This window comes from Leopardus geoffroyi, chromosome C3 (genome assembly GCF_018350155.1).
Source record: "Leopardus geoffroyi isolate Oge1 chromosome C3, O.geoffroyi_Oge1_pat1.0, whole genome shotgun sequence".
Lineage (NCBI taxonomy): Eukaryota > Metazoa > Chordata > Mammalia > Carnivora > Felidae > Leopardus > Leopardus geoffroyi.
The window spans coordinates 70,618,594-70,645,248 of record NC_059338.1 but is presented as its reverse complement, the minus strand read 5'-3'; the positions used below and the strand labels follow the sequence as shown (position 1 = coordinate 70,645,248).

Sequence of the window (26,655 nt, the reverse complement as noted above, 5' to 3'; positions counted from 1 at the left end):
ATACTCCTACCTATTCTAATGGTAGCTACTTTTCTTTCTTTAAATTTTTTTTTTTTTTTTTTTTTTTTTTTGAGAGAGAGAGAGCACGCAACATGAGCTGGGGAGAAGCAGGGAGAGAGGGGGACAGACGATCCAAAGGCCTGACAGCAGAGGCCTGGACACTGTGGGGCTCGGAACTCATGAACTGTGTGATCATGACCCAAGAGGAAGTCGGACACTTAATCAACTGAGCCACCCAGGCACACCTATGGTAGCTGCTCTGTTTCTTAAACAGACTTTCAACTAGTCCTTCTGTTTTCAGCTTCAAGGTCACACCCTTTCCAAACCGTTGCTAGAGGAAGCTGGCTCCACCCACTGTGGAGCTTTTAAGGGTTTGCTACCTACTTCAGCTTCTAAGCCTTGTCGCTGTCTGCTTGGGATCCACATTTCTTGGTCTGCCACGTCAGCTTCCTGCCACTCGTTCATGTACTTTTCAGCTTCCAAAACATAGTGTTCGTGCTCTTTGTCCTTGTGGGCTTTATTATTTTTATTGCAGTGAAATATACAGAAGATAAAATTTACCATTATAGCCATTTTTAATTGTACAGTTCAGTGGCACTAAGCACATTATTACTTTTGTGCAACCATTCCCAGCCATCTCCAGAACTTTTTCATCTGTCCAAATGGAAACTCTGTAGGCATGAAACAAGTCTCTACCTGTCCCTCCCCCAGCCTCTGGCATCTGCCATTCTTTCTGTTTTTATGAATCTAAATATTTTAGGGCCCTCTTGAGTTGACTCATACAGTATCTTTTTTGAATTGGCTCATTTCACTGAGCATATTGTTCTCAAGTTTCATCCATGTTGTACATGTGTCAGAATTCCCTTCCCTTTTTTTAAGGCTGAATAATATTCCATTTTATGTATGGACCACGTCTTATTTATCTATTCATCCACTGATGGACACTTGAGCTATTTCCACCTCTTGGCTATTGTGAATAGACTGCCACGAACCTGAGTGTACAACTATCTGTTCATGTCTCTGCTTTCAATTCTTTGTGGTATATACCCAGAAGTGGAACTGAGGGACCCTATCGTAATTCCATTTTTAATTTTTTGTGGAACTGCCACACTGTTTTCCACAGTGGCTGCAACATTTTACATTCCCTTGTAAATTTTTTTTTCTCATTTTAAAAATTCCTTCCCTGTTCATTAGTTCAAGGTGGAGTCCGAGTAACTGTATGTGTCAAAACTGACACCTTTACCTGGAAGCCCTAAGTCTTAGTGCATTAACGGTAAAGGAAACTCCTTAGGGTCTGCACCCCTCCACGGTGCTGCTATATGTGGAGCACGTGGGAGAGCTGTAATTGGTGATGTCTGCTGAGACCCTGCGAGGGAGGTCCTGAGGAGACAAGTGTCGTGAAAGCATTCTGCTGGTGGCTGGCACAAAGGTACGACCATGTATGAGATAGGGCTAAGCTGGGGGTCAGCAGACAGGTGAACTGGGGTTCACTGCACTGGAGCCTTGGTCTCGCACAGTGGTGACCACACAGATGTCACACGTGTGCTGGCACCCAGGCGAGCAACACAGCTCAGGGTGCAGCACCACTTGGGAGCCAGGCTTACTTCTGCCCTTGCCAGTGACCCCAAGACAAGGTGCAGTTTCCTTTCTCAAAGCACAGGCCACACCTTCTTGGCTGACGGGGCCTGACTTCCTGACCAGCAGCCAGCAGCACCTATGTCCTCGATGCGCCAGTGGGAGGAAGCACAAGACCTCCCCTCTGGTTCAGCACTGAGCAGAGCGTGTAGCAGACGCTAACCCAGGAATGGTCCTGGGGCTGGTTTCTGGCTGGAGGGTAGCCCTGTGTCAATGTGAGATCAGATCCCACAACCCAGAAGATCCTTCCTGTTGGTGGGACCACACAGACCCCACCTCCTTCTCTTGGCTGAGACCACCTGGGCCTCCCTCAGTGTGGGTGGATGTTCAAAGTCATGGATGTCCAGGCTGACCACCAATTTCCCCATAAACACCAGCCCTGTCCCCATGGTGCAGACACTAGGACGAAGGCCCACAAACCTCTGTGCCATGATGAGTGTCCTGCTGGGCCCAGCATGGGGCCCAGAGCTCAAGTTCCTCATAGGAGCCCCAGCTAGCTGGCTGGAATGGCCCCAGGAGCCTCTGGCCTCTGTCGGTTCACTGCTCACTCACCTTTTCACTTAGCAAGCCCTCCCTGGGCCTCCGAGGGCTATGTGTTGAGCAGTGGACACACACTTTAAGGCCTTTGTGGAATACGCTAAAGTGAACCACAAAGCTAACGGGGGCCCATCTTGTCCTAGAAAGGCCAGAGAAGACCGAGGCAGACCCAGGCCGCCCCGGGCCACCCGCCAGGTTGCATGTTCTGCATGTTGTGGGAGCCACCTGGGGAGAACCATCTGCTGTGTTCAGTGACCCTGCTTCAAAAACTGTATGCCTCATGAGAATCTCATGGCTTCTAAGATCTGCCACCAAATGGCTGATGTGCTGAATGGTGCCTGTGCTCGATCCGCCTTCCCTAAGACCCACCACTGCCCTGGTAGCCGCAGCCCCCATCATTGTGTGCATACATCCTGGCCTCACACACCTGGGCTGGGGCAAGGCCCTGGCCAGATCAAGGTAGACAGTCGCTCCCAAAGAACAGCAGCCCATGGCATCTGACCTAGAAAGTGCACGTCTGTGCACGTATCTGCACACGTATGTGTCAGGTGCTGGTTCCATGCCATGCCTTGTGGACACTCATGACTGTCTGGGTGGTAGACAGCCTGCTGCAGGTGCAGGTGTTATCTCTGGCCCTGTCCCCTCTCTCTCTGCCTGGCCTAGGACTTGTGCCAGCTTTACAGGCACCGTCTGGCTGGCAAGACCATGGCCCTGAGTCCTCCCCCAAGGAGGCCAGGCCTGGGACCAGACAAACCTGATGCATGGCTTTTGGGATCCCTTGGCAGAACGTGGCCCCACGCTTGGCCCCAGGCAGCCACCAGCACCTGGCTACTCATGCTGGTCGAACCTCTGATTCTTTGAGGTGGCTCAAGGCCAAGTCAGTTCACAGTACCTTGGTGGCCTGGGGCTAAGCCGATGCAGGCCTGAGTCACCATGCTCCTCCCTATTCTCAGGAGCCAGAGCCCTGCTCTGGGACCCTCCAGTCTCTTCCCCACTCACAACAGACAGCCTGAGTCCCCTGGGATGGCTACCCCTCCAGGCCACAACATGGCTGAAAGCAAACGCAGTTAAGCACACAGGGCTGCCTGATGGCTCTCCCATCAGGCAGAGTGACCAGCTATGAAGGCCTCAGCACAGTGGATGCCCGCTGGCTGAGACATGGATGCCAGTGCTCATCCAACCTCCTTCTTTCTGACCTGTTGGCCTGTGGCTGGGAACCCTGTTCTAGGATTGCCTGTGGTTCTTCTCAGGGCTTCAGTGCCAAGGAGGGGCTCCCCAAGGACCCCACATCCTAGTGGAATCCTAGGACATGGCCCCCAGAGGACACGTGTGTCTGCTTGGAGGTGCTGTACCCGCCTCCGCGTACCTGCTGCCAGCGCCTACCAGGACGTTCTTGCCACAGCCCTTACCTGAGCTGGTGGCAGAGTCTGGGGGGCGGGCAAGGGTCTCGCGCACTGAGTCTTACCTTTGGTGTCATTGACGGGGTCCATGTGCCGGTAGATGTAGCCCTCAAGGTAGGAGTGGAACTTGGGTGTGGGTGGGAAAAAGGCCAAGCAGATGGCCATGAGCTCCCAGCCACGAGCCAGGCTCTCGAGGCGGAAGTTCTCCGTGGTCTGCCGGCACAGCTGGATATAGAGCTCATCCCGCAGGCCCTGCACGCTCCAGCCCTTGGTGGCTATCTCCAGGGCCACATGTAGCGGGTCTGCCTTGGCGCGCCGGTCGCCCATGTACATCTGGATCAGTTTGAAGATCTCACAGGCCTCCTTCTTCACGTGGCGGTCACTGGTCACAATCATGGGCTTCTTGATGGACTCACTGCTCCAGGCCAGCATGTTGGCGATGGACACCTTCCGTCGGAAGAGGCCCTGGGTATGTGTGTTGAAGTGCTTGGAGGCCCAGTTCTCGATGTCAGTTTCCGAGGATGGCTTGCGCAGAGTGAAGGTGGGGAACACACAGCTAGCACTGGGCATCACGCTGCGGGCCTGGCGGCTACTCTCAAACTGGGCACAGGAACCGAGGTCCTCGGACTAGGAAGGACAGAGGGGCCATGAAGCGGGTGTGCGCCCTACATGACCCAGCCAGGAGAGAGGTGTGTCCCCCACCCCCCCCGCCCACTGTCCATGAGGCTGCTGGAGAGGCTTGTGCCTCATTTTGTTCTACCCACCTCATAAACACACAGCTGGCGAGGGGACCCAGAGAGGCCCTTCGTCCAATCTTTACCCTAGGGGCTCAGCCTCTGGGAAGTGTTCCCTACTCTTGCGACTAAGGGTTGTTGGTTGGGGGGGGGGGGTGTGTCCAGTGCAGGTCTGGGGGAAGGAGGAAGCCATGGGTGTGTTTCATTGGCTTTCTGGGCTGTGGCCTCAGGTGGGAAGAAGCTGGGGAATGCTGCCCCCATTGGTGGCGGAAGGATGCTGCCTCCTGCTGGCCTTGCCACTGCTGTTTGCCTTGGCTTCTGCTAGTTCTATGGGCTCTGAGGTTGGGAAGCAGATGAAAAGGGCAAGCCCGCTAGGATGCGGAAAAGCCCATATGCAAAGTTCCACAGAACACGTCAATGTCACTTTTGGTCCCCTACACTGCCTGCCCCTTCCCATCAGAGCCTAACCCTTCCAACGAAGATCCTCGCATGGGATCATGGGCAGAGTGAGGTTGTGCAGTGGCAAGGTCGGCCTACAAGAGGGCCTGCACTGCAGGCCTGGTCTCCCACGAAGCTGGGGAAGGAGGGTTTGCCCCAGGCCCCCTCCCTGCCTTCTTAATGGCTTCAGCACAAGTGTACGAGGTGTCACTGGGGTAACACCCCTTTCTTTTCTCAGCTCAGACAGAAATGATGCTCTGAGCTCTCCAGCCTGGAGGGGCACAAAGGCAGCCCCGCCCAGGGACACTGGCGTCCCAAGGTTACAGGGCCCTTGGGCATGTCTTCCCTGGCAGGACTGGGGGTGGAAGTGGGGAGCCCAATACCGGGAGGCCCTCTGGCCATTGCCAGCTCTGGGCAGATGCCAGGCCTTGGCTTCATACGGCAGACTGGTCGGAAATGTCAGGGGTCAGGAGGTGAAAACTAAGATACTGGCCCACACAAAATTCTGGGACATCAAGCTCCAGCACATGATCTAGACAGAAGATACACGTGGGCTCAGAGGGCCTGACTGACGCTGGCACCTGGCGCTGAGCAGGGAAGGACAAGCCAGACCAGGCCTCTGGACCAGGTATCTGGCCTTTCCTCTTCACTGGGAAGAGCTCTGAGCAAGGGTGCCCGACACTCCGCCTGCACAGTTCCTCACCTGAGAGCCCATTCACAGGTGGGAGGACAGAAGCTCAGGGGCTCAGTGGTTGGGCGGCTGCCCACCCGTTTCCCCTGCCTTCCCTACGTCCGTGACCTGGAGGGAGTCAGGGCACAGCCTCTGACCCCCAGATACCTTGACAGCATCCTGCCAGGCCTTAGCAGGAACCGCGGTGAGGGAGCCCCACTGCCTGTCCTCATGCCTGTCGGGAACGGACTGCCACCTGCCCCGCCTCTGCCCAGGGACCCCGGCCACACCTCCCTACCTGTGAGGGGTGAAGGTAGGGCTCTGGCGACGCCAGGTTAGTCTGCACAGAGATGCTCTTCTCCAGTAGGATCTGGGGGAAAGCGAGCCTCTCTAAGGCGCCCCTCTGCCAGTGCTTGCTCTCCTGCTGGGCCAGAGCCTCATCCTCACTGAAGGCGCGCACCACAGGCCCAGGCATGGGCAGAGGCACTGCCCCATCGCTCTCATAGCCTGAGCCGTCCTGCTGGGAGTCCCAGCTGCCTCTCTGCTTCGTGTGAAAGCGGGCCTGCTGTGCCTCCCAGGCCAGCCGGGCCTGCGCCAGAAAGGGCTCAGCCTCGCCAGTCTTGCCCTCTGCACGTTTCACTGGGGCCAGGCCGGGCCCACACAGGGGCCGCTCCTCAGCCGGGGGCTGCTCAGCGAGGAGGTCACGGTCCCCGGGGACTTCGGTGGACGAGGCGCTGGGGACATGGCACAGAGAGGGGTTCCTGCTCTTCCTCTTGCGGGTGCCCGGGGAGTAGCCTGTTGAGGACATGGTGTCCTGCTGGCTGGACCAGGACATAGCATCGTCTTGATGCCGCAGCTCAGGCCCCTCCATGCTGCTGTAGTCCCCAGAGGAGACCCCCAGGCGCTGATCCCGCAGCAGGCAGGGGCTGGGCTGCAGGGGCAGTGAGCCACCCCCGGGATTGGGTGCATACTTGTTCCTTGGGCCTGCACGCAGCTTGGGGCTTGAGCTGGCCTGCTCCACGTACACCAGCTGCCGCACGTATTCCTTGCCTGCAGGGCTATACTCCAGGCTCAGGAAACGCTCGGGGCACTTCTGCCTGGTCAGCACCAGCTGCTGGTAGGGTGAGGCGGAGCCCTGCTTGGGTGACTGTGGGAAGGGTGCTGGTTTGCGGCCTGGAGACCGCTGGGGTGAGCCAGCTTGATAGCCCCCGCCAGCCTCGTACTGGACGTCCATGGGCGGCTCATCATAGATAGGAGCCTGGTACTCCATGGGAGGCTCCTCGTAGAGCGGGGGCTCATAGGCGTAGCGTGGGGAGGAGGGCTGCGAGTCGCTGGTAGGCTTGCGTGGCTGGGCCAGCAGCGGGGAGCAGCTCCCCAGCTCGGCCCTCTTCAGGAAGGGTGATGGCCTCCGCTCAGGGAAGAAGACGGGGCCATCAGATTCTGAGGCAAACGTCTGCAGGCTGGGTGAGTGCTGCCCACCAGAGGGTCTGCGGGAGCGGCCGCCAGACTGGCTGTCTAGGGCATAGCCATTGCCCTGGGAGGAGAGGAAGCTGGGCTCCCGGTCCGCAACTTTGATGAGCATACGCTCCTTGGTGCCTGAGTTCCACCGAAGTGAGGAGGTCCTGGTGGGGGGAGGGGGACAGGCACAGGTTACCTGGGGGAGGTTCTGGGTGGGTGGGGCACAGGCACAGGTTTTCTGGGGGGAGGTCCTGGGTGGGGGGGACAGGTTTCCGGGGGAAGGTTCTGGGTGGGTGGGGGTACATGTACAGGTTTCCTGGGGGAGGTTCTGGGGGGGGACAAGTTACCTGGGGGAGGTTCTGGGTGGGTGGGTGGGAGGACAGGCACGGGTTTCCTGGGGGAGGTTCTGGGGGGGGAGGTCAGGCACAGGTTTCCTGGGGGAGGTCCTAGGTAGGGGGACAGGCACAGGTTTCCTTGGGGGAGGTTCTGGGGGGGACAGGTTTCTGGGGGGAGGTTCTGGGTGGGTGGGGGTACAGGCACAGGTTTCCTGGGGGAGGTTCTGGGGGGGGTCAGGCACAGGTTACCTGGGGGAGGTTCTGGGTAGGGAACAGGCACAGGTTACCTGTTGGGGAGAGGTGGAAGTTTGGCCCAGCTATCAGCCTGAACGCATTACCTACCAGTCTCAGCCTCATAGGTATCTGGGGTCATGGCCCAAGAGGTCTGGTCATTTCTCAGCGTCCTCCTCACTTCCTAAATGGGAGCTTCAGGCTTCAGGGGCCTGATACTTGCTGGAGGGGCTTCTCTGTAAATGACCTGTGCACGCTTCATTGCTGGGGCCCTGACTCCTGGGCAGTGCAGCCTAGAGTGGCTGTGCTCCTGTCCTGGGAGGTCCCTGCACATACCTCCTAATACAGCCTTGCAGCCTTCCCCTCCAGGGGGCTCTCCTGCCCAGACAGCTTCCCCCAGGCCCGCCCCCACCTGTGGTACCCATCATGACACTCACTACAAGGGCTTCTGTGTGTGCATCTCTGCCCTGGTCCCACCCCAGCATTGGGCACGGAACTATTTCTACAACAGATAGCCAGGGTGGTCCTTCCAGCGGCCTAACTCTGGATTCAATATGGTTATCTCTCTGTAGGCCTCACTCCTGGGTTCAGTACCTGCCTGTGCTCCTATGGGGTGGTGGGCCACCTATCACTGCCCCCCCCTCCGCCCCCAGCATCTGAGGTCCTGTTTTTCAACCACACTCCCCTCCTACAACTCTGCCCTCACCCATAACATTCTGCACCTAGGCACAGACGAGAAAACTTTCTATAGCACTTTTAGGTTCCCAGCAGCACTGAGGGGAAAGTACACACACTTCACATATACCCCCTGCCCCCACTCGTGTGCGATCTCCCCAGCTGTCAGCATCCCCGCCAGAGTGGTACCTGCGTCCCAGTCAGTGAACGGACACGGGTACCTGATCGTGATGCCTCGTCAGCAGCCGGCATCCACGGTTTACCTCAGGGCTCACTCTAGGCCCGCACATTCTGCGGGTTCGGACAGACGTGTAATCCGTGTCTGAGAGTGTCACACGGAGTAGCTTCACTGCCCTGAATCCTCTGTCCCTCCCGTCCCCCCGGCCCCTGGCCCCCACTCATCTTTTACCGTCTCCACAGTTTTGCCTTTTCCAGAATGTCACAGACTTGGAATAATACCGTGTGTAGCCTTTTCAGACTGGCTTCTTTTACCTCATAATATACATTTAGGGTCCCTCCAGGTCTTTTCACGGCTCGACGGCCCGTTCCTACTTAGTGCCGACCCACATCCCGTTGTCTGGATGGACCACAGGTTGTCCGTTCACCTGCTGACAGACACCTCGGCTGTTCCAGGGTTTGGGGGCTCTGAATGAAGCCGCTGTAAACACCCGTGTGCAGGTTCTCGTGTGGACACAAGTTCTCATCTCCTTTAGGTAAACAGCAAGGAGCGTGACTCCAGGATCACGTGGCCAGAGCATGTTTAATTTTATAAGAACTCTCCAGACTGTCTTCCAAAGTGGCTGCCCCATTCCGTTTTCCCACCAGCCACGAGCGAACGTTGCTGTGGCTCCGCGTCCTCACCAGCATCGGGTGTTGTCGGTGCTCTGGATTTTGGCCGTTCTAGTAGGTGTGCGGGCGGATCTCATTGTCTTAATTTGCATTTCCCAGATAACATGTGGTGTGGAGCATCTTTTATATAATTGCTTGCCATCTATTTATCTTCTTTAATGAGGTGTTTCTTAAGGTCTCTGGCCCGTTTTGTTTTTTATTTATTTTTTAATGATTTATTTTTGAGAGGGAGAGAGAGAGAAAGTGTGAGCAGGGGAGGGGCAGAGAGAGGGAGAAAGAGAACCCCAAGCAGGCTCCACACTGTCAGTGCAGAGCCTGATGAGGGGCTCAATCTCACAACCCTGGGATTGTGACCTGAGATGAAATCACAAGTCAGACGCTTAACCGACTGAGCCACCCAGGCACCCCACTGGCCCATTTTAAATTCAGGTTGTTTCCTTACTGTTGAGTTTTAAGAGTTATTTGTATATTTTAAATAACAGTCCTTTATCACGTCTAGCTTTTGCAAATATTTTGTTCCAGGCTGTGACTTGTCTTCTCACTCTCTGACAACATCTTTCACAGAGAAGAAAATTTTAATGTTAATGAAGTTCCACTGTATCAATGATTTCTTTCATGGATGGTGCCTTTGATGTTGTATCTAAAAATCATCACCATACCAAAAATCGTCTAGGTTTTCTCCTGTGTCATCTTGTATGAGTAAGTTCTGAGTTTTACAGTTAGCTCTGAGATCCATTTTGAGCTAAGTTTCATGCAGTAAAATCTGTGTCTAGATTCATCTCCTTACATGTGGGGGTTCAGTTGTCCCAGCTCTGTTTGTTGCAAAGACCATCCTCGCTCCACCAAATTGCCTTTCCCTATTGTCAAAATCAGTTTACTATATTGTCGTGGGTTTATTTCTCTATTTTCTTACACTGACCTATTTGTCTATTCTTTGCCAATACCACATTGTCTTCATTAGGGTAGCTTCACAGTAAGTCTTGAAATCAAGAGTATTAGTCCTCCAACATTGTTCTCCTTGAATACTGTGTTAGGTATTCTGGATCTTTCACCTTTCCATTAAGTCTTAGAATCAGTTTGTTGATATCCACAAAATACCTTGCTGGGGTTTTTTGATTGAGGTTGCACTGAATCTATAGATCAAGTTGGAAAGAACTGACATTTTGACAATATTGAATCTTCCTGTCCATTAACATAGGATATCTCTCCATTTATTTAGTTCTTGATTTCTTTCATTAGAGTTTTGCAGTTTTCCTCATATAGATTTTGTATACATCTTGCTAGATTTACACCTATGCATTTCATTTTTGGGGGTGCTAATGCAAATGGTATTAATTTTAAATTCCACTTATTCATTGCTAGTATATAGGAAAGAAATTGACTTTTGTAAACTTACTTTGTATCGTGCAAACTTGCCATAATCACTTATCAGTTCTAGGAGTTTTTTGGTCAATTCTTTAGGATTTTCTACATAGATAATTTTTAGACTGATATTCCAAGGACTACGTATGAAAAACTGTAGAGATAATTTGAGGCTCTGGGTTTATTTTTGTTTCTGACAGGCAGCTGGGGAAAGGGCAGATAACCTGAATCCCATGTCAGACTGAGCTGACGGGAAATCAGGTTTAGGTTTGAAGGCTGGTTTAGGTTTGGGGGTAGCCTTTCAGGGGTCCACATGGAATGTTAACTAGAGCTCCTTTTTGTGACTCTGACTTTGGAGTCATGGAACCACTCAAAGGCCGGCTCAGCTTCTCAACTGTCCTGGGGGAGAGGCAGTATCTTATGTGTGCTGGGTTGTACTGATCCCTCCTCAGCCCTCAAGTCCTCACACCTTAGTAGATCTTCAGGACAATTTCGTCTATTTTGTTCTCTGTGTTTAGGCTGGTCTCAGAGAAGTTAATCTACCGCTGTAAAAGTAGAAATCCCAAGTGTCTTAAACCAGTTGTATAGTTTGCCATCTCTGCCTCCGTCCTCTGATTACTGCTGGATCTTTCTGCACAAGGCCACGACTTCCAATTACTGGAGGTGGGTGAGGCAGCCTACTCCAACACGCCAGTTACATGGCCCACTCAGCACAGCCAGGAACCAAACCCACCAGTTGACAATGATGCCCAGCAGCTCGGCTTCACTGTCCTGAGGAGAAGTCACACAGTAGCAGGACTCAGGATGCAGGCTCCCATTCCTGGGAACTCTGCCCCTGGTTGCTGGCTTTGGAATCCAGAGATCTGAGACTGGATGCCAGCCTGTTGCTCCCTGGTTGCGGGGCTTGGGAATATCACTTACCATCACTGACTTAGTGTCCTCCTTGGTTCTTATGAGAATTAAGTAACATAATGTGCATATGATAAAGTCCTCAGCTCAGTACTGACATACAGGAAACACTCAACAAGCATGAAGCATTATTTTTGTACTTTTTTTCATCACTCAGCAGGTAATGACACAACCCTGGTGCCAGGCCCCCCTCAGGGGCTATGAGGTAAAGAAAGATCCTTGCCCGGCAGAGGGTGCTGAGGGCTGTGGCCCGAGGAGGCATGGCGTGGCCTGTCCGTTGTGGGCCATCAAGATAGTGCTGTAGGACGGGGCGCCTGGGTGGCTCAGCCGGTTAAGCATCTGACTTCGGCTCAGGTCATACTCTCATGGTCTGTGACTTCGAGCCCCGTGTTGGGTTCTGGCCTGACAGCCTGGAGCCTGGAGCCTGCTTCAGATTCTGTCTCCCTCTCTTTCTGCCCCTCCCCTACTCATGCTCTCCCTCTCTCTCTCTTGATCTTTCTCTCTTAAAAATAAATAAAGATTAAAAAGAAGAAGAAGAAGAGGAGGAGGAGGCGGCGGCGGCGGCAGCAGCAGCCAGGAATTACTCTGCTACCACCTCCTTAGGAAGTGGGTATCACGTGTGCAAAATGCCTGCACTCCTAAAACTACAACTTGCTATTCTCATACCCAGCTCAGATGGCACCCAGGGCGGCAGGGCCAGCGCAGCAACAGGCCACCAAAGCCCAGGTGGTCACACATACCCTGCAGAGTGTGGGGGGCTTTGATAGGCAACCCACCAGAGCAGTGCTCAATGCACCCACACTGGTGCAGAACATACCCTCAGTCACACACCCACACTGATGGGCCCAGACAGGCTCAGATTCCATCCCCTATCAACAAACCCAGTTAGCACTTCCAACACTGATCTTTAAAACGTCGGAGCAAACCACCAAAGACCCCCTCAGGGGTTCAAATTCCTCACTTAACACTGGTATCACTCCTGTTGGTCTGTGCTGAGGGCACCTAGGCCACCAAGAGGCACGGAACCCCACCTGGAGCTATGAGTTGGCTGAGGATGGCCCCTGCCCAGTCTGACAGATTCTGTGCCCTTGGGGTCATCTCTGGAACCTTCCAATACTCTGCAAGGTCAACCCATGACCAAGAGAGACCAATCAATGTCCACTTCCTTCCTTGTGATTAACACCAATCTTCCTGACTTTGCCTGGGGAAGCACTGTGACACACAGCCTAGAGCTCCAGGAGAGAACATGCTGAGGATCGCCCAGGGACTCACTCCTCTGTTAAGAGCAATGGGCTCCACAGCTCTCCAAACTGGGCAGTGACAAGCTTCTTCCAGCTTTCCCAAAGCTGCCACATGAGCCTGGAGGCCACTCCAAAAGGCCTCTACCCATGCGCCGGTGGCCCCAACAGCTTTTCCTCATGTTCCTCTGGCTAGTACAGGGCCCCACGTGCTGTATACACCTAGCTCATTGCTTCTTGTTGAGCCAGATTCTTCTCCAGCTCATCTAAGAGCTGCCAGAAACACCACCCTTGAGGCAGAAGACAGGGCCAAGTGTGACACAGTGGGTTCTACCTGTAGTGAAGAAGTTGTCCATCCACATTATAATCCCGGTAAATTTCATAGTCCTTCTCAAGGAACACTCCTGGTGGTGAAGAGCTGAAACACAACAAGATGAAAAAAAGACACGAGCATGACTGTAATACTTTTAAAATATGGTACATTTAAAACAATAAACCTTTTACTCTTAAGAAGATAAGAGTCATTCTTTTAGTTTCTCAGGAATAACCCCAGTGTCCAGCCCACAAAGCCATCCCCTTCACCATGTCAAATGGATATTTCCTCTACCCTAAGCCTGCCTCACTGCACATGGCCTGGACAAAATGGGCTGGAGACCCACCTGCCCTCCAGCAGGGACAACCCCGCTGTGGCCCCTTCCAGAAGCTGGAGGACAGACAAAGACTTCGACTGCTCCATCTTGGATGTTAGGCGCTTAGATGACTTGGAACTGGGGCTTCTACTCTAAGGCTATGGTGATGGGGTTAGTGAGACTTTGGCTAGATGACCTAAGAAAGAAGCAGGGTTAGAAATACTCTCATTGGGATGATAAGTTTCTTAAGAGTGGGGGAGTGGAACAGGCACTCATTATCTGGGAAAGAAATTAGTGGGTGATTATATTGGCAGATGTTCAAAGGCATGTGGGCAAATTAATGTCTAGTTATGATTTAAAATCTCTGTAACCCAGAAGTAAAAGAAAATTTACTTAACCTTATCAAGACTATCCATATTAAACTCAAGGCCTGCATAATATTTAGTAGTAAAAGGCTGAAAGCATACTCATTAAAGTCAGAATAAGAACATGTCCTCTTACCGCCAGTATGTCATACTTTTGGAAATGCTAGTCAGTGCGGTAAAGACAAGAAAAAAAAAGAGATTTAAATATTTGAAAAAGAGAAAATTGTCATTAGTTGTGAACTTAGAAAAAGTAAAGGAATCATGGGAAAAACTACCAAAAGGATTAGGGAGATTGTAATGTTGTATCACTCACATGAAGTGAGAGACGAGTATCTGCGTTTCAGCAGAAACTGGTTAGGAAAGAAGTTCATTTTCATCACAGCAATAACCACCACAGAAAGAAACTAAAAATCCAGGAATTAAGTTAAAAAGGAGTATGCTGGGTCAGTATGAATAAAATTATAAATATATGAGGTACTTAAAGAAATGTGAATACATACAAGTTTCCTTGGATTGGAAAATTCAATAATTATGAAGATATACCTTCTAAATTGGTTAATACATTTAATGTATTCTATTCTATAACATTTCCAATAGAAAGAAATGTTTTTAAAATTTAGAATGTTTGGGGCGCCTGGGTGGCGCAGTCGGTTGAGCGTCCGACTTCAGCCAGGTCACGATCTCGCGGTCTGTGAGTTCGAGCCCCGCGTCAGACTCTGGGCTGATGGCTCAGAGCCTGGAGCCTGTTTCCGATTCTGTGTCTCCCTCTCTCTCTGCCCCTCCCCCGTTCATGCTCTGTCTCTCTCTGTCCCAAAAATAAATAAATGCTGAAAAAAAAAAAAATTAAAAAAAATAAATAAAAAATAAAATAAAAAAATAAAATTTAGAATGTTTGGAAAGTTAACCCCAAAAAATAAACATGTAAGAATAACTAAGAAAAAGTTCAGAAATGATAATGGCAGTAATAATTTTTACCATTAGATACAAACAATATTATAGAGGCAAATAATTAAAACAGTACTGTACTGGTAGAGAACTACACAGATTCTGGAATGCAGCAGAAAACACAAATATTGACCTAAATGTATATAAGAATTTAGTAAACAGGAATTAAAAATTTCATACTTAGCAAGTACATTGGAAACAAATCACGTGTCTAGCAATGGGAACTCATATTCGCTCAGTATTGTTCATACTGAGAAACAGAATGCAATTGTGGAAATACTGTTGTACTATTTTTTTTCCAAATTCTTTTAATTTAATTTAATTTTTTAAATTTATATCCAAGTTAGTTAGCATACAGTGCAACAATGATTTCAGGAGTAGATTCCTTAATGCCCCTTACCCATTTAGCCCATCCCCTTTCCCACAACCCCTCCAGCAACCCTCAGTTTGTTCTCCGTATTTTAAGAGTCTCTTATGTTTCATTCCCCTCCCTGTTTTTATATTATTTTTGCTTCCCTTCTGCTGTTGTACTATTTTTTAAACTGCAAAGGGGGCCGCCTGGGTGACTCAGTCAGTTAAGTGTCTGACTGGATTTCAGCTCAGGTCATGATCTCATGGTTTGTGAGATTGAGCCCTCCGTCAAGTTCTGCACGGACATCGCTGAGTCTGTGTGGGATTCTTTCTCTGTGTCCCTGGCTGACTCGTGCACATGCACTCTCTCTCTCTCTCAAAATAAATAACTTAAGAAAACAAAACTGCAAAGGTAAATGCCAGAAAACTGATACATAGCATTTAATGGGCTTTATAATTTTTCTTCCATGTAATTATATGTACTTTCTACAACTAATGTGCATTGCTTCTCTAATAAAAATGTTATTTTATTTTATGTTTTTAATGTGTATTTAGTTTTGAGAGAGATACAGAATCCAAAGCAGGCCTCAGGCTCCAAGGTGTCAGCACAGAGGCTGAAGCGGGGCTCAAACTCCCAAACCGCGAGATCATTAACTTTTTTTTTTTTTTTTAATTTTTCTCTCAACGTTTATCTATTTTCGGGACAGAGAGAGAGCATGAACGGCGGAGGGGCAGAGAGAGAGGGAGACACAGAATCGGAAACAGGCTCCAGGCTCTGAGCCACCGCCCAGAGCCTGACGTGGGGCTCGAACTCACGGACCGCGAGATCGTGACCTGGCTGAAGTCGGACGCCCAACCGACTGCGCCACCCAGGCGCCCCCCCAAACCGCGAGATCATGACCTGAGCTGAAGTCAGACACTTTACCAACTCAGCCACCTAGGCGCCCATAAAAATGTGAGAATAAATGAATAGAAGTTGAAGTTGAATAAATGAACGGCAAATGCTGGTGGTATTTCCTAACATGTAATCATGCTACAGAACAAAAGCTAGAAACATGAAGAGTGATGTGCGCAAACACATCTGTAAGGTGTTTATACATGTATCTACCTCAGTTGGTACATCCCTCCTCCTTCTGGCTGGCCACCAAAAGCCGACAGAGATCCCGCAGAGCTGGGAGCACCTGGTGGTTGGCCCGAGTTGCAGCTATAACCCGTATGTTCCTGTGCTCATTGTGGCTTTGTCACTTGTACCCAGGCCAGGTTGACACACAGTTCTTTTTTCTTCAAAGCCAAAGCCAACAGTTTTTCCACCACCATGATGGCACCATTACCTCCTGGAGGTATTCAGACCTCCTCCTTTTGCATTCTATGGTGTCACACTTCCCTGGGCCTTCAAGGACTCTGACATTTTCCTTTCCATTTCTAACTCCAGCCACCGGTACCCAGGGCTCACCTCTCCTCCAGACTGCTGCCGAAGCATTCCATGCTGGGCCTGGGCTGGGGGCAGGGACACAAGATGGGTAAGGCAGACACATTTCTGCTGCCACCGAACTCGCTCTCAGTGTGGGGCCAACACAGAATTAACCAGATCCTAAGGCATCTGCAGGACCCAGACATGGAGCAGGCCCAGGGAGGGAGGTCAGAGGCAGCTCTCTGGGAGGCGTGTTTGGGCAGTGAACAGGGCAAACAAGAGACCAGGCAGAGGAACCTCAAGGAGGAAGAGTGTGGCACCCTCCAGGACAGAAATGAAGCCGCTGTGCTAAGGCGCAAGGAGCAGTGAGTGGGGGAACCGTAGGGGGTTCGAGCCAGATCACACATTTTCCAGTATCAAACTATAGTTCCAGCAGGACTTCCAGACCTTATGTAAGTGCCAGTGCAGACGAAATTTCCCTATTTCAAAACCTACTTTACTGTGTAACTGAAGAGCTTCGAAAAACTTGCAGTAGGAGTTATTAATCTGCAATGTAAGGGCACACTAAAAGGCAAATATCAAGAGGAGAATCTAAGAGAATTTTTTAATAATAAACATTATTTTTAATAATATTATTATTTAATAAATAAACCTTTTTATTTAATTAATAACATTAAATTATAAAATTATTTTATTTAATTAATAACATTATTATTTAATAAATAAACATTTATTTTTGAGAGACAGAGACAGAATGCGAGTGGGTTAAGGGCAGAGAGAGAGGGAGACACAGAATCCAAAGCAGGCCCCAGACCCTGAGCTGTCAGCACGGAGCTGGCCGTGGGGCTCGAACCCACAAACCAGGAGATCATGACCTGAGTCAAAGTCGGACGGTTAACTGACTAAGCCACCCAGGTGCCCCTAAGAGAATTTGATAAATGCCTTCCAAGTGATGCTCACGAATTGATAATCAGTATTTAGCAGTAACCACCAGTGTAAAAAGAAACTTTCAAAGATGAAGTATGTAAAATCTCATCACAAGCCACAACAGATGAATACCTACAACTGGTTTGGAAGGTAGGGCAGAGCAACTCCCTATGATTCCTCTGAGCAGCCCCTCTAGCCTTCCTGCTGTTCCTTGAGCACATCAAGAGCCCTCCCTCTTCAGGAGCAGCCCCTCTCTCAAAATGAACTGTGAGGGGAAAATCCATCAATCAAAGCTGACCCAGAACGGACACAGATGACAGAATTAGTAACGAGAATGTTACGACTTATTAAAACTGTATTCCATATGTTCAAAGGCTGAAAAAGGACCAAACATGGTAAGCAGAGAGAAGGAATAGATAACAAGTCTCAATCTACATTCCAGAGAACACTGCAATATCTGAAATGGAGAATACACTGGAACGGCTTAACAACAGGACAGGCGTTGCAGAAGAAAGGATTAGCAGATTTGTCTTTTTGTTCTTGTTGTTTGTTTTTTATTTAAGAGAGAGACAGAGAGTGTGTGTGTGCACACGCACATGCACGCACACAAGCAGGGAAGGAACAAGAAGAGAGAGAGAATCTCAAGCAGACTCCATGCTCAGTGCAGCACCCAACACAGTGCTCGATCCCATGACCCTTGGATCATGACCTGAGCCAAAATCAAGAGGGGGGCACTCAACTGACTGAGTCACCCAGGTGTCCCAAGATTAGCAAATCTGAAAGCATAATAGTATAAATACCCAATGAAACAGAGAGAAAACAAAGATTAAAAGGAAAGAAAGGAAATAAAGAAAATTCGAGAGCATCAGTGAGCTGAGGCATACTCTACATATGATTGGAGCTCCGCAGGGATGATCAAAAAAAATATTTGAAGAAAAAAAACCCAAACATTTCCCAAACTTGATGAAAACTATAAACCTATAGGTCCAAGAAACCCCATGAACCCTGAGCAAGAAACATGAAGAAAACTACACTAAGGCAAATCATAAATTGCTTGCAACCAGCAACAGAGAACATTTTAAAAGAAGCAGAGAGAAAGGACACGATCTGTCCAGACACAAAGTGAGGAAGAGGACAGACCTTTCGCCAGAAGTGACGCGGCTGAGGAGGGCAGTGTGGCAAGATGGGAACACCGTCCACCAAGAATTTGAGACCCAGCAGGGACACGCTTCACAGATGAGAGGGAAATACTTTCTAAGACACACAAATGTAAAAGAAGGTATCACCAGCAGACTCACACTACAAGCAATGTTTGGTGAAGTCTTCGGGCAGAGGAGGTCAACCACGTAAAAATCTACACCAGAAGTGAAGAATACTGGAGATGGTAACTAGATGTTAATGTAAGAAATGTTTTCCTTTTATTTTCATCTCTTTGAAACATAACTGGCTGCTTAAAGCAAAAAAAACGAGCGTATTAAGTGGTTTACCTATGACAGCACCAGGAGGAAGCCTGGAGTGTGTTGTTGGCTCTCACACCACAGGTGCGGTGATGTATTACAAACTGCCTGAAGGCCCAGGCTGATCAGTTAATATGCACTATAAACCCCCAAACAGAAACTAAAAACATAGCAGAGAGTAAAAAGCAAAGCATAAAGTTGAATTTAAAAGATGTTCCATTAACCCCAAAGAAGAAAAAAAACCAAAAAAGCAAAGAACAGAGAAGACCAAAAAAAAAAAAAAAAAAAAAGCAAGATGACATATCTAAACCTAACCATACAAATAATCACATTAAGGGGCACCTGGGTGGCTCAGTCAGTTAAGCGTCCGACTTCAGCTCAGATCATGATTTCATGGTTCGTGAGTTTGAGCCCCACGTTGGGCTTTATGCTGACAGCTCAGAGCCTAGAGCCTGGAGCCTGGAGCTGCTTCCGATTCTGTGTCTCCCTCTCTCTCTGCCCCTCCCCTGCTCATGCTCTCTCTCTGTCTCTCACAGATAAATTAACATTAAGAAAAAATTAAAAAACAAAAAACAAATAATCACATTAAATGTGAGTCGTCTAAATCCCCAATTAAAAGGCAAAGACAGACTGTATAAAAAAGCAGGATGCAACAATGTGCTGCCTGAGAGAAAATTACAATGAAAGCATAACAACAGGTTAAAAGTAAAGGCTGGAAACAGAGATACCATGGTGACACTTCAAAAGAAACCTGGAGTGCCTGTATTAACACAAACAAATTTTGGGACAAAGAGCACTACGAGGCATCAGGGAGCACTGCGTGATGATAATGGGATCTGTTCGTCAAGAGGACACAACAGTGGTAAATGTCTGTGCACCGCACTGCAGGGTCACACAACGTGCTTGGGCATTTATTTGCCTGTGAGAAATCAAAGCGTGTGTGTGCACAGGTATTTACGTTAATGCTCACAGCAGCTTTATTTGTACCAGCCAAACCTGGAAGCAACCGAAATGCCATCTCAAGGAGGAGGGCCCACACAACGGAGTACTATTCAGCACTGAAAAGGCAATGAGCTGTTGACATATGTAACAACTTTCAAGACAGTTACACCGAGTGAAAGATGGCAAAAAAGAGTCCATGCTGTCTGATTCCATTTATATAAACACCTGAAGAATGCAAACTGCTCCATAATAACACCAGGCAGATCGGTGGCTCCCTGGGAGTGAGTGGCAGCACCAAGAAGGGCTGGGGTGACGAGGGAAAGGAGACTCTCGTGGCCCACAGGCATGTGCACAATCACGACTGTGCAGTGTCACAAGTACACACACACACCAACACGTATCAAAATGCATGCTTTACACATGTCTGTTGATGCCTGTCACCTCCCCCTCTGAGAAGAAACGAGGTCAGAATCGTAACATTGAGCGGGATCTTGTCTTTTCATTATGCTTTCCTGGACTACTTCAATGGTTTTTGTGAAAATTTGTATCTTCATAATGGGGGGGGGGGGAAGGGGAAAGATCAGTAAAACTACCACCAATTTTTTTCTTTTCTTTTTTTTTTTTTTAATTTTTTTTTTTAACGTTTATTTATTTTTGAGACAGAGAGAGACAGAGCATGAACGGGGGAGGGTCAGAGAGAGAGGGAGACACAGAATCGGAAACAGGCTCCAGGCTCTGAGCGGTCAGCACAGAGCCCGACGCAGGGCTTGAACTCACGGACCGCGAGATCATGAACTGAGCCAAAGTCGGACACTCAACCGACTGAGCCACCCAGGCGCCCCAAGCTACCACCAATTTGAAGAAGAAAAATCCACACCTGCCTCACCCCAAAACCTCTACCTCAGGAAGCAAAGCTGTTGAGGGGTTGTTTCTGTCCCTCTGGGAAGAGGGGCATCTTTTCAAAAATCAAAGTGGAAATCTAAGTCTACATAAAACTTATATCAAAGGCCCACTGGGTGGACGGCTGAGTCATTTTCCCTCTCGGCAACAACCAAGGTTAAAAGCAAAAAAAGCAGACAAAACTGATCGACTGAGAGGACAGCGAGGCCAACCTCAAGGCTCCACCGGGAGAACCTGGCTCCAGAACTCTTCAGGTGGCAGGGGAGATGTAGCACCCAGGCGGGCTATGGGCAGGCAAGACCGAACGCCTGACCCAATGCCCCATCACGGAGGTCAAATGTCATTGATTTGTATGGCTTGATCTGTTGTTATTAAGGGCACATTTGTAAGAATTTCATTGAAAGAGATGGATGGGGCAGAGGTTAATTTCAGAATTTCAGTAAATTAGTGGGAAAAAAAAGATTAAGCAGCACAAAATTCTTGGGGCGCATGGGTGGCTCAGTCAGTTAAGTGTCAGACTCTGGATTTCAGCTCAGGTCATGTTCCCAGGGTTCATGGGTTCGAGTCCTGAACTGGGCTCTGCGCTGGGATTTTCTCTTACTCCCACTCTCTGCCCCGCCCCCACTCATGCATGTGCATGCTCTCTCTTTCAAAATAAACAAACATTTTTAAAAAGCACAAAATTCTTTTGTTTTCAACAAGAATAAAAATCTGTAATGATATCCTTGAATAAAAAAGGATGGATGCCATTCAAACTATGGCAAAAGTGACACACACATGCAAACAAACACTCCACACCAACAGAGAGAATGAAAACCAACACGGGTTGCTGAAGACAGCTGTCAGAAGCACACATGGGGTGACAGAGGCTGGGCCCTGAGCCTCCTGCCTTAAAAGGACAGCATCTTATACTGGGCGAAATAATAAAATCCACACATGATGCTCTAGAGAGTCCTAACCAAAGCTAATTGGGAAACTGAAACAAAACAAAACAAAACAAAAAAAAGGGCAAAACTACAAACACAAACAAGTAAACAGAAAGGATTTAGAGCAATGTCAGAGCATCACCTGAAGGGGCTTCCATGAGAAGGAAAATCTTTTTTTATTTGAGAGAGAGTGAGCAGGAGAGCAGGGGAGAAGGGCAGAGGGAGAGAGAGAAAATCTCAAGTAGGCTCTACATTCAGCTCAGAGCCTGGCACAGGGTATTCTTGAACCCATGAACCTGGGATCATGACCTGGGTCAAAATCAAGAGTCAGGGGCTCAACTGACTGAGTCACCAGGGCGCCCCCAGGAAAGTCCTTTTTTGACGACAGAGGACATATTCAATGTCGAAGATGTAACACAATTAAATCTGACACACTGGCTAACACAGGGCAGAAGCACACAGAGCTACAATTGCACAGGCAGAACAAGGCGCCCATAGGGCCTTGAGGCCCAGCCCGTGACATCAAAAGGAAAAAATAAGTCATTGATGCAGTGAAAATGCATAAATGAACATGGGATTTCATACTCGTAAACTAGGAAAACTATTTTTTTTCTTTTAAAGTTTTTATTTATTTGAGAGAGAGAGAACACAAGCAGGGGAGGGGCAGAGAGGGAGAGAGAGAATCTTAAACAGGCTCTGCGCTGTCAGCACAGAGCCCAACATGGGGCTTGAACCCACAAACTGTGAGATCATGACCTGAGCCAAAGTCAGACACTTAACCAACTGAGCCACTGAGGTCCTCTGGGAACACTGGTTTTCAAGTGTCCACAGAATATTTCCAAATTGCATTATCACTTATACAACAAAAAAGCCCAATAAATTTTAGAATGCAGACATTTTAGATGTTATTCCTTAGACACAATATAATGATTAGAATATGTAACAGAAGCTAAATAAATTTACACTCTTGGAGACTAAAACAAGATTCACCTGAGTAGAGCCAGGTCCGGGGCAGCCTAGCTGCTGAGCATGGTGACCCTTGGGAGAAGAGCTGGGGGCGGGGGGGGGGGGGGGGGCTGGCAGGGCCCTCTTTCTGGGGGAGCAGGGTCAGACCCAGAAGCAGCCGAAGCCCCCCATGCCCCCCACACTACAGGGACCACAGCCTAGGGCTCTGCTGCACCCTGGAACTCCAGCAGCCCTTCCCAAAACGTACCCAACACAGCAGTCCAGTCCAACTGCACCCAAACTGATTTGCACCCTAAACCGAGACACCTTAACAGCTATACGTAGGGTGTTGTGTGAGAGCACATGTGTGTGCATCCGTAAGTGTGTGCACTGAAGTTGTGCATGTGACCTTCTGTCCTGTGGCACAGCCACCACATAAAAGCGTGGCTCTTCTGTTCAAATGTGGCACCCAGAGGGAAAATACCTCTGGGAGTTGTGTGACAGCTGCTTCTGGTTGAAAACAAGGAGATTTTTAGTGGATGACATTCTGCTGTGTAAACCGTCTGGACCCTCACCACAGAATTGCTCTTACCTGCTCTTACCTGCCAGAAGTGGTGGCTGGTAATGAGCCAGAATAGTTTCAGGCAGGAGGCCAGCCCTGGGGAGAGGAGATGGGGCCAATGTCCTGGCTGACGTGCATGGATTCAGCTAACTCTCAAAAATGAGGGAAAATGTGGTATATTTTCTATAAGATCAAGACAGCAAATTTACCATTAACATGTTCTTACAGAGGAGAAAGGAAAGAATTATCTAAAGAAGAATGAGGTAAGAAGGAAGCATGGGCAAAGAAACAGAAAAGTGGGCAAATCTACACAGGGGCTAACTGAAAAAGAAAGAAGGCCTCCTGGGGTTGGGAACCTTGTGGCCAAGGCAGACACTGGCTGCAGAGTCCTGGTAAGTCCCACATTCCCACAAACATTTTAAGTACAACCACGGAAGAAAAATTCCATGGAATAATAAGATACATGACAGAAGGGAAAATAAAACCAAATCTACTTAACCTAGTAAAAGGCAAAACCAAAGAGAAAGGCAGTCTACTAGTTCTCTGTAATAGTAACAGCCAAACATGAGGGGGCACAAACTTAGGAACTACTCACTCAGCAGCAGCAAATATAAGCGGCTGGGAACCAGAGACCGCAGACCTCTTGAGTGGCCCTGCAGGCACGGGGGACCAGCTACCTGTCAGGGGTCAGCACTCCTCAGAACGCAAGTCAATGGGTCCAATGAGAACACCCCCTGGATCTTCTGTAGCATTTATATGACGAAAGTAAGGCACATAACCAGCTGAGACTGAGACAGTCTTTTTTTTTTTTTTTTTTTTTTTTGAGAAAGAGCGAGTGAGCAAGAGCACGTGTGTGAGTGCAAACAGGAGAGGGACAGATCAAGTGGGCTCCACGCGGAGTCGGACATGAGGCTCCAACCCACAACCCTGGGTTCATGACCTGAGCCGAAATCAAGAGTCAGATGCTTAACCGACTGAGCTGGCCAGGTGCCCCCAGCTAAGACAGTCTTAAAGATCAAGAAGAGAAGGGGGTTCCTCACCACCCAGGGCTCGGGGCGCTGATGTGAGCAGACACACAGGCGTGACTGTGGTCTGGGGCAAAGTTGGGCATTTTGGAGATGAGAAGGAAAGTAGCTCCCCCCAGGAAAGTAGTTCCAGACAGATGCAGGTCTCAATGTGAAGATAAACTGTAAGGAAAATGCAAGACATGGAAGGGAGTATCTTTGGATGTAGGCCAAGGAAGAACTTTTTAAATAAAATGTTAAAAGCATAAACCACTAGGCCAAAAGACTAACAAACTTGGTTGCATCGAAAGGACACAGGGACCAGTTAGCAGTCAGGTGACAGAGGACAGGACACTCATGGTATCTAAAAGCAATGAGGAATTGATATCAGGAACACAGGAACTCCTGCAAACTAACAGAGAAAGTAAGCCAGCAACGCCAGTGGGAAAATGAGCAAAAACAAATAAGCAACAAACACAAGAGAAAACTCAAGAGGCGAATGAACTCAAGAAGAAAGAATAAGAATCAGAGGCAAAGAAGAAACAGAAATCAAAGTGCTGGTGAGACGCTCCCCACCCCACCAACTGAAGCCCGGTGCCGGGGCTGCTGGTGGCCTTGCTGCACAGACCCCGGGGCCCCCACCCAGACCCCAGCAGTGGAGGGGCAGGGGCGGGTGCAGCGCCATCAGTGGTTGGAAAAGCAGTACCCATGAAGAAGGCACCCAGCCTACGGACCACACGTCACAGGAGCACATGGGACCCGCAAGACGCATGCCAGGTGCACAGAGTGGGAGCAGCATGGGGACAACCGGGGGAGGAGAGGGCAGCAGTGAAGAACACATACCTGAAAGTACACAAAGACGATAAACTAAATCCTTTTGCTGTGTCAGTGATCTAAGTAAACAGAACGGCAATCATCCTGTCAGACCAAAGGCAGGTGTCAAGTAAACCCAACAGCTATACATTATTTAGAAGAAACGCACTCAAAGTATAAGGAAAGGGTAGTAGTTTGGGGAATGATGTTAAGAGGCCAATACCAGCCAAAGAGAAACAGCAATGCTATGCCAGGATCAAAGCAAGCCAAATTCAAGGCAAAAACGTGATGACATAATGACTAAAGGAATAATTCCCCAGGAAAACGTAACAGTCCTAAATTCATGTGCAATCCACAGCTTCAACACAGAGGAAGCAGTGACAGATTAAAAGGAGAAACAGGCAAATCCACCTCTTCAGAAGTGATACATCAGGCAGACAAAAAATCAGCAAGAAACTGGACTGATGTAACAGATTTGATGTGTTTGAGTCACATCTGGGTAAGTGGCCGACTCTTGATTTCGGCTCAGGTCATGATCTCATGGTTGGTGGGTTCAAGCCCCACATCTGGCTCTGTGCTGACACTGCAGAGCCTGCTTGGGATTCATATTCTCTCTCTCTCTCTCTCTCTCTCTCTCTCTCCTTCCCTCTCTGCCCCATCACTCAAAATAAATAAATAAACTTAAACAACAACAACAACAACAACAACAACAACAACACAAACAACAGACTTGATCTAACGAACCCTAGACCTAACAAACACGGAAAAGAAAATATTTTTGAAATTATTTTGAAATTTTGTAAAATCATTTACAAAAATTCAGGATTTAAGCCACAGCAAGTCTCAAAAACAAAAATAAAAACAAAAATCATGCTTTCTGACCAAAATGAAATTAAGTTGGCAATAAAGAACAAGAATGGAAAAAAAAACCCTATAGTTTTGAAAATTAAGACATTTGTAAGTTATGAACAAGTCAAGGAAGAAATTTTAATTAAAATCAGAAAATATTTTGGGCGCCTGGCTGGCTCAGTCAGTGAAGCGTGCAATTCTTAATCTTGGGGTCATGAAATTGAGTCTCATGTTGGGTGTAGAGATTACTTAAAAAAAATTTTAAGTCAGAAAAGATCTACCATTGGGGACACCTGAGTGGCTCTGTCAGTTAAGTGTCTGACTCTTGATTTTGGCTCAGGTCATGATCTCAAGGTTCATGGGTTTAAACCCCACACTGGGCTCTACACTTACAGTGTGGAGCCTGCATGATGTTCTCATTCTCTCTCTCTCTCTCTCTCTCTCTCTCTGCACCCCCCCCACCTCCTCACTCACTTGCGCCCTCTCTCTCTCAAATATAAAAAAAAAACACTTTATAAAATTGGATTTGAGATGTCAAAAAACCTGCATATTCCTGTGCATATTCAAGACACTGAATCAGTAATTAAAAACGTATTCACACAGCCACAGGCCCAGGTGGTATGTAAGTGTGCAGCCAGACAACCTGGAAGCAGGGCATTTCAGAGGACACGCTCCCAAACACACAAGAAGGAAAGTACAGGCCAGTTTTACCTATCAACACAGGAAAAAAGCCTCAAAAAAATATTAGCAATCTGAATCTATTTTGAAAATGACATAGACCGGGTATTCTAGGAATGCAAGAAACACAGAATTAATGCTGACTGCGGCTGGGTCCCGGGCCCGCTGTAACAAAGTGCAGCAAACTGGCAGCTTAAAACAACAGAAAGTCATTCTCTTGCAGTTCCGGAGGCTGCAAGTCCAAGCTCTAGCTGTGGGCAGGGCTGGTTCCTTCTGACCACTCCCGGCCTTTCTCTGGCTCCTGGTGGTGCTGGCGACCCTGGGCGTCCCCTGGCTTGCAGACGCATCCGTCTGTCTCTGGCTCCATTGCCAAGGGTGTTCTCCTCGTGTCTCTGTTCTCACTAGGACACGGGTCCTACCTAAGGCCCACCCTCCTCCAATGTGACGTCATCACAACTCTACTAACTACATCTGAAGAGA

At 48.8% G+C, this 26,655-nt stretch overlaps 1 protein-coding gene across 6 annotated transcripts in view; it reads right to left on the bottom strand.

The window, feature by feature from the left end:
- The window catches only part of ARHGAP39 (Rho GTPase activating protein 39), a 110,051-nt gene that overhangs the window by 13,695 nt on the left and 69,701 nt on the right, over positions 1-26,655 (bottom strand). For 3 of the 6 annotated variants that reach the window (XM_045455502.1, XM_045455499.1, XM_045455500.1), the window contains 3 exons: positions 12,806-12,889; positions 5,713-7,036; positions 3,638-4,199 (listed from right to left, as the gene is read on the bottom strand). In XM_045455502.1, the coding sequence (XP_045311458.1) occupies positions 3,638-4,199; positions 5,713-7,036; positions 12,806-12,889 (1,970 nt within the window). Of the gene's footprint in view, positions 1-3,637; positions 4,200-5,712; positions 7,037-7,456; positions 7,495-12,805; positions 12,890-13,601; positions 14,077-16,092; positions 16,719-26,655 lie in introns of those variants that run through there. The other 3 variants (XM_045455505.1, XM_045455504.1, XM_045455503.1) reach the window with 3 other exon arrangements.